The sequence below is a fragment of the Lynx canadensis genome, chromosome A3 (genome assembly GCF_007474595.2).
Source record: "Lynx canadensis isolate LIC74 chromosome A3, mLynCan4.pri.v2, whole genome shotgun sequence".
Lineage (NCBI taxonomy): Eukaryota > Metazoa > Chordata > Mammalia > Carnivora > Felidae > Lynx > Lynx canadensis.
The window spans coordinates 25,686,207-25,698,648 of record NC_044305.1 but is presented as its reverse complement, the minus strand read 5'-3'; the positions used below and the strand labels follow the sequence as shown (position 1 = coordinate 25,698,648).

General features: G+C 44.4%; 1 protein-coding gene across 1 annotated transcript in view; it reads left to right on the top strand.

Annotated features, from left to right (window-relative positions):
* The window catches only part of MAPRE1 (microtubule associated protein RP/EB family member 1), a 31,215-nt gene extending 20,604 nt beyond the window's left edge, over window positions 1-10,611 (top strand). Inside the window, exons 5-7 of the mRNA XM_030309808.2 lie at window positions 2,384-2,505; window positions 7,122-7,274; window positions 8,869-10,611. Coding sequence (XP_030165668.1) covers window positions 2,384-2,505; window positions 7,122-7,274; window positions 8,869-8,925 — 332 coding nt within the window. The 3' untranslated portion in view covers window positions 8,926-10,611. The remainder of the gene's footprint in view (window positions 1-2,383; window positions 2,506-7,121; window positions 7,275-8,868) is intronic.
* The last annotated feature ends 1,831 nt before the right edge of the window (window positions 10,612-12,442 follow it).

The following is a 12,442-nucleotide window of genomic DNA, read 5'->3' as shown; positions in this document are numbered from 1 at the left end:
GCATGGGTTGTGGCACAAGGCAGACCTGTGTTTGTTCTTGGGTCACTGTCGCCCTGTTTAAGCCACTTCATCTCTGCCCCACAGTTTCTTTCTGTATAAAGTGGGAATTTCAGTACTTGCCCCAGAGGGTTATTCTTGAGGCCTGAATGAATTCAATGAATTTAATTTTGTCAACACTGTTTACTTGCGTGGGGTAGAAATTCTTCAGGTCAGCTCACATAGAAGAGAGCTTTAGTTTGAACATGAGGACATTTCACAGGACCCTAGGATGGGAAGTTACAGCCAGATGTGAATACCTAGGAACTGAAGGAGTTTCCTAGGTCTCTTAGGGACTGTGCTTGGCTCTCTGCATCATCGTTCTGTCTGCAGACCAGCTTCCTGTGCTTACTTCAGGCTTCCCTGTCCTCCCTAAAATTTGAGCTGCTGAGTGGCTTTGGCTTGCTGTGATGCCAGCAGAATCTGGGAGGCAGTTTTTAGAGACCTTCTCTAGAAGGTTTTGGCCTGGTAGGTTTCCCAAAACCTGTAGTGTATTCATGAAACACACATACGCTTTGGGACAGGGCAGGTGTTCTACAAATGCTAACTCCTCCTTTCCAGAAGGTAGCAAGAATATTAGTTAAGATCCCATAGTACCTTGAGAGAGAGGCTGATCCATCTGGTAGATAGAGAGGGACATTGAGTACTCTTAATTTTCATAGCTTTATGGATATACAGCTTTATTAAGATGTGATTCACTTGCCGTACAATTCATCCATTTAAAATAGACAATTGAGTTCTTTTTAGTATATCTACAGATATGTTCAACTATCACCACATCCAATTTTAGAATATTTTTATTACTCCCAAAAAGAAACCTCGTGTGTGCCCTGTTGCGGTCACTTCCCGTTTTCCCCTAGCTCTTCCCTTCCCCTCAACGCCAGGCAACCACTGATCTGCTTTGTCTGTGGATTTACCCATTCTGGACATTTCACATAAAGAGGATCATAGAGTATGTGGTCTTTGTGTCTGGCTTCTTTCACTTAGCATAATGTTTCCCAGATTCATCCACGTTGTAGCACGTGGCAGTACTTGGTGGTTTTTAATGGCTAAGTTATACTGCATTGTATGGCCGTACCACGTACCATGTATCTGTTCACCACTTGATGGTCATTTGGGTTGCTTCCACTCTTGAGCTGTTATCAGTAGTTCTGCTTTGAACACTCCTATATAGGTTTCTGTGTGGGCCTATGTTTTCATTTCTCTTGGCATATATCCAAAGGTATATACTTGTGGAACACAATTCTTGGGTCATGTGGTTACTCTGTTTGACCTTTTGCAGAACCACCTATTTTCCAAGTGGCTGCAGCGTTTTACATTCCCGTCAGCAGAGTGTATGAAGGTTCTGATTTCTCCAAATACTGGGTGTTAGCTTCTTAGAGTGGGGATCTGTGTAGGTAACCCTGTGCATTTCGTATTTCAGGTGCTGGTAACAGGCAAGTGGAGACTTGTAGTAAGCATTCAATCTTGGGGATGAACGCAGACTAGAAATCACCCAGAGGAATGCCTGTACCTGTGGGTGAAAGGCCTTATGGTTACTGAATAGTTTGGGGTATCAGGAAGATCAGATATTTTTAAGCCTGGCATAATGTGCAGCTTTACAAAATAGTTGCTGAATACATGATTAAAATCATGGGTGATAAATTTACCTCAAGGTAGCCCATCCTTGATTGTTTTAACTTGACTGCTCTTTCCATGTTTTAACTTCACTACCTTTTTTGGCTCTAGTTACAGAGAAGTCTGTAAATCCTAGTCAGGGTGCTGCTTTTCTCTCATAACCCTCCTAAACACCTTCTAAAAGTGAACAAGGTGCAGGTTTTGAGGTAATTAGCAGTAACAGCAGTCTCTACCACCCTCCCCTTCCCAAGCCAAGAAGCTTGAGGTTCTAAGGTAGAGGGCATCTGACTTCCCAGATGGGGAACCTTGGGCACCTGACAGCAGCTGGGGCTGTGAGCTCACTCCTGGCATGAAGTTTGCCTTTGCTCCATGGAGTTGTCCCTGTTAGTGGATTTGGTTGGAGCTAGGTTAAGGTGGACTGTCTGTATGCGCCAGAATGACTGTGTCTCTTTCAGGTGATAGTCCTCTTAACCCCAGTGGAAGAAAGACCTCACAGAGGGACTCATTCCCAGCACCAAAGATGGTGGCTAAAGTCGGTACTTGACTCTGCTGCCAGGATAAAAACCACCTTGGGCAAACGTGGGAGTGCTGTCTTGCATGCTGGGCTCTCTACGTTGGGCCCCTTCACTACACAGCTGTGGAGGGCAGTTGTTCACAGCCTCCTCTTGCCCCGTCCGTTCTTTTGGTCTTGAAATTTCTCCTCTTAAAAAAAGCTCTGCTCCTCTCTCAGCTCCACAGAGGCCCATTGCGACCCACAGAACTACTGCAACCCCTAAGGCTGGCCCAGGTGTGGTGCGAAAGAATCCTGGTGTGGGCAACGGGGATGACGAAGCAGCTGAATTGATGCAGCAGGTAGGCACCTCCTCTGTCCAAGACGGGAGTCACTTCAGGGGACGGACACTTGGCAGCACTGACCACGGGAGGGCTGTCGGTACTCTTGTAGAAAGACCTGCCTCGTCCCCCTGCTGAAGCAGTCCTCGTGGCATGTGAGCACTTTGGGTGCTGTGTGGGGACTGAGAGTGTGCAGGTGGAGGTGGAAGAGAGGGGTCAAGCGTTTCTAAGATGTGTTAGTGTGACGGAGACTGATGTCTTTGGAAACCCACCCCTACGCTAGAACCCTGTCGAAGGTTTCTGGAACTGTTAGGGTTCTGTGGGATTCAGAGAGTGTCTCTTGAATTTTGGCTCAGACAAAAGATGAAGGAGAGTTCCTTTCTAAATAGTAATTAAAAGAAGACTGCACGGGCTCTCTGCTGAAATCCTGGGTCACTAGAGATCCAAGTTACGGTGGAACTGGTATGGAAAGCCCGCTGCTGCTCTTTTGTTCTTAATCAGTTCAGTGATTTGAAATGCATACTTCAGGATTAGTTAGATGTTCTGAAGGTACTTGTCAGAGGTCTCTGTGGATCTGAACAAAGTTTAGACTTTTACGTGTTTTCTCACCAGTCCGTAGAGTTTTGTTTGTTGGCTTGCTTTTGGATGATTCTCTTGATTAATTCCAGTTTTAAAGTCAGGGATGCTCTGTGATTTCTGTGAGTTTGAGATCGAATCCTTTCACTTTCCTAAAAGCCAAGTCTTAAAACCTAGAGGCAATGACCTCACTTTGACCTGGAACCTCTCGTGACCCCAACCCTGCTCCTTGGAGTTCAGGACGTAAGAACCTGCCAAGAGATCACAGTTTTTTGTTTCGTTTCATTTCGTTTTGTTTTGTTTCATTTTGTTTTGTTTTGCTTTGTTTCAGTCTTCAGTTTTTGCATGCCCTGTGCTCCTAGGTGCCATGGGAATGTCAAGGTGACTGGGTCACCGTCCCCATTAGTGTGGCTGCCTTGAGTGCCCACTGGGCGTGGTCACTGTGAAGTACAGAAGTCCTGGAGAAAAAGACTTCCCCGAAACTGTTGGTTTTCAGGCAAGGATGTACACAGGAAGCAATCTCAGAGAAAAGCAGTGTTGCTGAGGCCAAAGCTGGGTGGCCAGCACAGGGTTGATCTTGTACTCTGTAGGAGAAGACACAGTGGCTTCTGTGAGACTGCTGCTCTTGGCTCACTCAGCTCGTGTCCTGTGTGATGGGGCACAGGCTTTGGGTTCTATACATTTGGGGATTTTCCTGACTCTGCCATTTAACTTCTTGGAGTCAGTTAACCTCTCTGAACTGTGTGTTGTGTGAGGTGGGGCTAATATTTTGCTCATGGTAGTTGGGCGGGCCACATGAGCTGATGTGCTGTCAGGTTCTTAGGGTGGGGTTTGGGATAAATGGGGAAAATGGCAGTGGATAAGAGACCATTGTAATTATTATGGCTGTTGTCTGTGGTCTTGATAGAGTGAAATAGATTCTGAATTGTCTTTCTTAAAAGTTCACAGGAGCCCGATTGTCTCGGTGAAATATACAGATGTTAATGATAAAAACAAAAATAGCTGACGTTTTGAGAGCGGTTTGCCATTGCTCTCCCGAGTGCTTCAGTTTCACTTTTGCACTTTTGTGTTAGTCCTGTGAGGCCTCGCAGACCAGGACAGTGTGCCTGGGGAGGTCACGGGACCTGCGCTGGGGTTTGAGCCAGCTGCCTCACGCCTGCCTCAGAAGTACTTTGGCTTGCACGGGGTTTCCATTTTAATTTTTTTTTAATGTGAAGGATTTTTTAGATTCTCTCCAGGTTGCCAGAGTCCTTACCTGTAATACTCTGTCACTGATCCCTTGGCTCATTTACATGATCTGTCTGGCCCCTTGGAAGTGTTTGAATTTGTGCCCCTTGATAAAGGTGTAGGGGTCTGGGGAACGTGACTGATGTGGGAAATAGAGCAAGATGCGCTTCTTACAATAAGAGGACAACAGTGTATTCTTCACAGATTTCCTCGTGGTGTTCATTTCCTTAGGAGAGCTGCAGTGATTGCACCTTCTTAAGGCATCCTGGAGAAATTTACTTTTGGTTGAGTCCAAAGCAGCACTGTTCGAAAGAAGGAGAATGCAAACCAGAAATGTGAGGCATATCTATAATTTAAAATATTCTAGTAGCTACATTTAAAAAAGTGAAAAGAAACACATGAAATTTCTTCTCATGACCCATTACCGAATCTATCCAAAGTGTTATCATTTTAACATGTAATCATTACAAATAATTATCAATGAGATATTTTATGTTTGAAGACTGTACTAGGTCTTTGAAATCCAGTGTGTATTTAATATTTACAGCTGGTCTCCATTGCATTGGCCACATTTCAAGTGCCCAAATGACTACTTGTGGCCCCCAGCTACCATAGTGGCCAGTGTAGGTCCAAAGCATTCTCCTTGGGTTTCCTAGATTATGGCTATTACTTTACTACAAGAGAAAGTTTAAGAGTGGCATTGATGACTAGCCACAGAGTTTTAATAACCTCATTAGTAAGCATTTAGAGGAGTGGGGAGTGAAAGCCAGTGACTTATTAGTGTATACTGAGTATTTCGTGTGTGTTTCTTGTGGATACATAGTTATTGAGTGATATCCTGGAGGAATGCTGCGTTGGCCCCACAGGTAGGGCCCAGAAGGCTGGGTTCTGGTGCCCTTGATGATTTGTAGGCCTGAGGAGGTTTGAGTGGGTTTGTGGGTGAGGCACTAGTGAATCATGAGTGGTAGACTCCAAAGTATAGCATACCTTTTGAAGCCATTTTGACTTCCTTTTCATCCTCTGTCACTGATGTGATTAGAAGGCCTCTTCCCTGGCTCTTGGATCTTGGAACTGAGGATTTAAGGCAGCTTCCTACTGGTGGGTTTGGTCAGTTCTTGCCCTTCTATCCCCTGGCATGTTCTGCTTTGGGGCTGGTAGTTTAAAGAAAGCAACAAGCAGCAGTAAAGTGATTTCTGTGGTTGATAAAGGATGAGTGAAAGACTGTTTAGAACCTTGAATCGGGTTGGTCTGTTCAGGCCTTTGATGATGAACATTGAAATTAAGTAATTGACAGAATGGTCCTGGTGGTTCTTGTCACCTGCTCCTCATCTCCGGAGGCTTCGTGATGGCAGCTTCTGAAGGGGGAGTTTTCTTCCACCCTGGGACAGGACTTGATCCCTTTGACTGTAGCTGGCTGCTTTGTGAGGTCATGGGGAAGCTAAAGAAGTGGTTTGCTTCAGATTCCAGCCAGTTCAGAAGGTTGGACTAGATTTCTGCAGTGCCTTTCTGGCTCTCAGAATTCCCTGCTACCCAATTGTTCTCCGCAGCTGCACCTTTGATTTCCTGGCTTGGCCTTCTCTGTGGCCCCAGCCTGTGTGTCCTGTGAGGATTTTGTGCCGCGTGGTATGCCTTTTAATTTTCATGTCGTGAGAGTTAAATCAAATTCACATGTCATAGATTTGTATACACTGGAATGAAGATATGTATCGTGCTTCAAATATGCAAAGGGCCCTGAGAGTTGTTATGACTTTTATTGCTCTTGGTTGGATAGACCTGGCCTAAGCACTGAAATTTATTTCTTCGTGGGCCTTTTGGGGGGAATGAGAGCCCCTCAGCAGGGCGCCTGGAGGATTCTGCAGCACGCATGGTGAGCCGATGGGATGCTCAGTGGAGCTAGCTGTGGAACATGGTGGGTCTGCTCCTTGCTTCCGTGTCCTGTCTCCCTTTTGAAACTCTCTTGGGATGGGGCGCCTGGGTGGCGCAGTCGGTTAAGCGTCCGACTTCAGCCAGGTCACGATCTCGCGGTCCACGAGTTCGAGCCCCGCGTCGGGCTCTGGGCTGATGGCTCAGAGCCTGGAGCCTGTTTCCGATTCTGTGTCTCCCTCTCTCTGCCCCTCCCCCGTTCATGCTCTGTCTCTCTCCCAAAAATAAATAAAAAACGTTGAAAAAAAAAATTAAAAAAAAAAAAAAAAAAAAAGAAACTCTCTTGGGAGAGAGACAGGTGCCAGGATCCTCTCCTCTTCTTTTGAGTCATGGATCGCTTCCCCCGTCCCCAACATACGGCAGCCCGGTAAGAACCATTGAGTTTTCCATGCCCAGGCCTCTGTCACTTGTAGCTGTGTTTGACTAGCAGTAGTCATCTTTAGTCTTCCCCTCCTTGCTCACCATTTCTATCCTGATTCTCTGGACCAGACTGTCTCTTTCCATTGACCTTCACATGCAGAAAGACTTGGATTTGACTGACCAGTGCCCTGATAAGCACACAGTTTATGATTGTTGGCCACCTTGCTTTGCTGGATTGTGGACTCTGCTTCTGTATTTGTCTCTGGATCCCATCGTTTTTTCTCCTTGATCTTTTCTCCGTCCCTGAGAAGTTCCCTCATGTTTCATGGTGTGGCCTGCCTTTTCCTTGGGGTTGTTAGAGTCAAGATGGCCATGAACAGGCCCACATTATTTCTTTGGAGATGAAGAAAACCGATATTAAACTAAAGTGGGTGTTTGTCCCTGTTAAGAGTTTGATGGAAGGCCACCTCTTCTTCTGGGTTAGCAGGTGGTGTGATATGTTATTGGTATATAAATGCCAAGTATCTCACCCTTTTCAATGTCTTATGCAGGTCAACGTATTGAAACTTACTGTTGAAGACTTGGAGAAAGAGAGAGATTTCTACTTTGGAAAGCTAAGGAACATTGAATTGATTTGCCAGGAGAACGAGGGGGAAAACAACCCTGTATTGCAGAGGATCGTGGACATTCTCTACGCCACAGACGTACGTGTTGACATGAGGATGTTTTCTTGCCATTTGCCACCAGAGAAAATAAATTTTATCTGGTTGGTGTCAGCCGACTCAGTGCTGATGCTTGTATGTTCCAGCATAGCAGTTATCAAAAGACTTGAACTTTGACCCCTCAGAGTCAGCTAGAGAACACCTCTGCTCAACCTCCGCCTCTGCCTTGAGGTCTGTGAGCCTTTGAGTCAGGAAAAGGACATGGAGGTGGCTGGCTTGCCCTGCTTCTGTAGTTCATGGCCCCTGATAGGCGATGAGTGCTACAAAATGCTCATAACGCCACCATCCCCACTCCACCCCCTACGGCTTGGACCCCTCAGCCTGAGGTGCTAGCTCCATTTTATCATGACCTGGGAACCAGGTACTGGCCCCTTTTTGATGTTCCCTGCCCACATCTGTCAGATTGTATCTTTGTGCTTGGTTCCCATTTCCTCCCAGTACTTTATGGGCCAGTTTCTTGGGATCCGTGTGTATTATTACACAACCGAAGCTGCTGATATTAATCATGACACATTAGCTGATCATGGAAGACTGATTTTCCCTAGATTTAGGATTCGCTATCTCGCTATGTTCACTGTTGACTGGCTTTACTTTTGTGTAAATCTGCATACCTAGCAAGGTCTGTAGGATCAAACTGCAGTGTATATCTGAGTGTTTTATGGTATAGCAGTGTACAAACATAAGGTAATATTAGTATTGTCATTAACGCTGTTCTCTAAACATATCAAGCGAATTTGGGGAGGGGGATCGAGACATGATGAAAAAAATACTTTGTTCAATAAATCCTTATTCTGGGCTTGCTCTGGGCAGCTAATGAAAACAGAGGTGACGAAGATATAGGGGTCCTTGGGCTAGTCTGAGTATTATTTTAGTGGTGTCATATCTTAGGTAAATTCAGCTGTAGAGATTTAGTTTAAAAAAAAAAAAAAAAAAGATGGTAGTTGAAGGGGAAGTCGGATTTTTATGGTGGTGTAGCCACTGTCACATGCCAGAATGCCCGGAGCCGGTGTGAGTTGGGAGCCGTGAATCTGCTGTTTTCCCATGCCACTGAGGCGGAGTCAGTCTTACCGCTCTTGTGGGTATTGTGAGTGTCTTGGGTGAACCCACAGCACCTGCAATTGCATGAGTGGTTCCTAAGTGTGATCAAAAGAATGCGGAAAGGAAAAGCAGGCTGTGGGACAGCTTATTGACGGGAGATGGCGTTACATTGAACTCCATCATGAGGTAAAGGGTAAATTTTCTTTTTTTTAAAACAACCTTATTGAGGTATAATTGACATAACGAACCGTACACATTTAAGTACAACTTGATGTGTGAAATCATAGCCAAAATCGAGAAATCAACTTTTGAGAGTAAATTTGTGCTCAGTTTTTTTGCCTTTTGTGAGACTGTTTCTACTGTCTAAGAAAAGTAGTGGTCACTGGCCTTGTGCTATTAAATGTCAAGTGTGTGGTAGAGACAGGAAGAGCCGTAGACTTTGAGAGGCTTTCAGTATGAGGAAAGTGACCCCACAGTAGAAACTGATGGTTCACTTGGCGCTGAGTAATAGCTTTCCCCTCTCATTTCCCCATTTTAGGAAGGCTTTGTGATCCCTGATGAAGGGGGCCCACAGGAGGAGCAAGAAGAGTATTAACAGCCTGGACCAGCAGAGCAACATCCGAATTCTTCACTCCAAATCATGTGCTTAACTGTAAAATATTCCCTTTTATTATTCTTAGAGGACTCACTGGTTTCTTTTCATGAGCAAAAAGTACCTCTTCTTAAAGTGCACTTTGCAGAAGTTTCACTCTTTTTCCAATGAGTTTGAGTTAGGAGCTTTCACCTTGTAGCGGAGCAGTATTAACACCTAGCTGGCTCACCTAGGGAGCAGAGAGGCCGACCATGGGGCTCCCCGTGTGGACGCTGGTAACACTGATTGCTGGAGAAGGTGTTTTTATGTAATGCACTGAGGTGGAGACCTCAGTAGAGAAATGTAAAGACTGATTTGAATTTTAAGCTAATGTGAAATCTTGGCAGAGAACGTTTTAATAAATAAATGCCTTAAGAGTATTTAAAATATGCTTCCATATTTCAAAATATAAAATGGAACGTGACAGATTTACGTGTTTGACATTGTGTCTGGGAAGGAAGGGCCAGACCTCTGGACCTTTGGTATCTGCTGTTCACAGGCCTTGCAGGGCTGTTTGAATCTGCAAAGGCCTACACCTTGGCCCAGAAGGAAAGTTTAAAAAGTTGCTCTGTAAAGCCATTTGGTGTCCTTGACCAGTTGTATCCCTGCCCTGAGAAGCAAGAGGCATTGTTGCCTGGACGAACAGAGGGTGTGTTTCAGCCCTGACATGTTTGAGTTGTAGAGCTTCAATTTCAGTGAACATTTCTCTGACGATTTTTCCAGTTATCCCTGAAATTTCTATGTATTATGTTTTTTGGGAAATGAGGTGTGTCCAGTTTTTAAATCTAACAACTACTTTTGGGGACTTGCCCACATCTCTGGGATTTGAATGGGGGTCGTGTCCCATTTTACTGTCTTTTAAGTTTACATTGAACATGTTTCTCTTTTCTGCTCCCCTTGCCCATTGGGGACTCCTCTTTGGCTCCTTAAAGTTTGCTGCTTAGAGTGTAAGTTCAGCAGGCAGGTGGTCACGCTGCAAGTTCTTTCTGGACCTCTGGCAAAGGGAGTGACCAGTGAAGGCCGTCGCTACCTTGGGCTCTGCAAGGCTGGGTGTTCTTGGTACCTGCTGTCCACAGCCCTCCACTGTTATCGGAATACTTTGCCAGTGCACTAATCTCTTTGGAGATAAAATTCGTTAGCGTGTTACTAAATGTTAATTTTCTTTTGCAGAAAATACAGTACCGTGTCTGAATTAATTATTAATATTTAAAATATTTCATACCTTAACTCTTCCTCATTTGCTTTACCCCTAGCCTATTCAGTTCCTTTGTTTGGCAGAATTCTGCAAAATGTGTGTCACCCACTACTGAGATTGTTCAGCCCCTGATGTATTTGTATTGATTTGTTTCTGGTGGTAGCTTGTCCTAAAATGTGTGTAGAAAGCAGATATTTTATGATAAAATTGTTGTGTAGTGCATGCTCTGTGTGGGATTCAGAGGAAAACCCAGATTCAGTGATTAACAATGCCAAAAAATGCAAGTAACTAGCCATTGTTCAAATAACAGTGGTGCTATTTCTCTTTTGTGGCCTTTTAGACTTTTGTTGCCCTAAAATTCCATTTTATTGGGAACCCATTTTCCACCTGGTCTTTCTTGACAGGGTTTTTTTCTACTTTAAACAGTTTCTAAATAAAATTCTGTATTTCAAGAGTGTCATGTCTTCTGAAGTTTGTCTTGCCCTGGGTATATTCTTTTAGGTTCAAATGGTAAGGGGCCAATTCTTCTTTCTTAAATTTGGACTGATCTTTTCAAATCTTTCACTGTTTTTTTCAAATGTGCTTATTTCTAAGCCTGTTCCTTTTTTCTCTGTTCTTGACATTACATTTCTCGGCTTCCTGCTGTTAGACATTCTCATGTTATGTGAGAGGTTTTTTGAGAAGTCCAAGGCTTGGCCCGTCTGCCTTGAAGTCTTTTCAGGCGGATTCCACCTGAGAAACGTACTGCTGGATAGTGCTTGCTGGATACCATGGGGAGATCACTTTTTCCCCCCTGAAAGTATGTTTCAAAGGCAGTGGACACAGTCTGAATCTATGAAATAACCTGAAATTGTCATCATTTTTCCCTCCTTTTAAAAAATTCTGTGCCAGAAGAAGTGAGTTCAGAAGGAGACTTGCTGCCATTTTCAGTATGAAATAAATGGGTAGGAGGTAATTTTCTGTGTGGTCTTTAGGGTGCCTGCCACAATCATGGATGCTCTGTAAACCCAACTTGATGATTTTGCGTAGGGTTAAATCCATATTACTTCCTCTAGAAGTTAAGAGTATGCGCCTTCAGAAGGAATATGATACCCCATGTGTTGGTAATCTACAAGAAGATGCCTCCAGGCATGCTTAGAGCTTGTGAAGATACTGTTGGGTAAGTTGCACTGAGAAGTTACCCTGGAAGGAGTGAAGCGGCTACTGCCTGCACCTCTGACCTAAGTCTTTTGACCTCGTTCTTCCGGCTGAGGCCTATGAAGTCTTTTGATCTGACTGGTTCAGGTTAGGTCACTGGTGCAGTTAACTTGAATAAGCTGCTTGGTTTGCTTGGCAAGTTCTGTGTTGTTTGAGGATAGGTAAACAGACGGGTCCTCTGGCTGGATTTGGATTTAGGATTCACTCAGGCTGGTGGTCCTCAAACGGATGGGCTTCAGAATCATGGGCTGGGAAACTTGGCTGACATAACGTGTTTCTAAAGTCCATCTCCAGAAATTCTGAGTTGGAAGATTGAAAATCTTATTGTGTACCTCAGGTGACCCGGGTTTGATGCAGCCCTCAGACTTGCACTTTGGCCTTACGTATGTGCCTGCAAGTTCAGGTCTAATTCTGACAGGGGGGAACATCAGGTTTGAGTCCTTGCAGGCCCCTCTTAGCTTTGTGACTTCTGAGTTAATGGATCTCTCTTGTTCTGACCTGCAAAATGGGGATGATGAGGTTGGCCGAAATGCCTCCCTCACCGGCCTCTTGTTGGGATCAGAACGAGCTGACAGAAAAAGCAGCCCCAACCTAAGAAAGCCCTACATAGGTTCTTCAGCTCCGGCTCACATTCTCTAGAATTTTTAGATGAGAAGAGCTTGGAGAGGGTTTTTGTATCCTGAAAATCCAGGAGGGCACTGCTTAAGATAGGCTTGGAATACTTTGTAAAATAAGTAACAAGTTCTTTTACTGTTTCTTGTTCAGCTTGGTGGTGGTATTGAGGAGTCCAGCTCCTTTAGGTTTTCAGACAGTGATTTTGATCCTGTTTTCCCCAAGTGACAGTGAAGTCTAAACACACATTTCACTATTTTCTTTTAAATAAACATTCGGTGATTCAATCATTCAGATTCATGGATTTAAAAAACTTGTATTTTCTTCAAGGTGTACTCTCTAGAATGTAATGTGGTTTGGGGAAGGAAGCAGTTCTCTTTTGCTATAATCAGAGTGACTCTAGAGAAGTTTTTCTGTAAGGATTTTGTAAGGTTTGGTATGAGGAGCTCCTTTTGTGATGTTGACCCCAGTTCACCA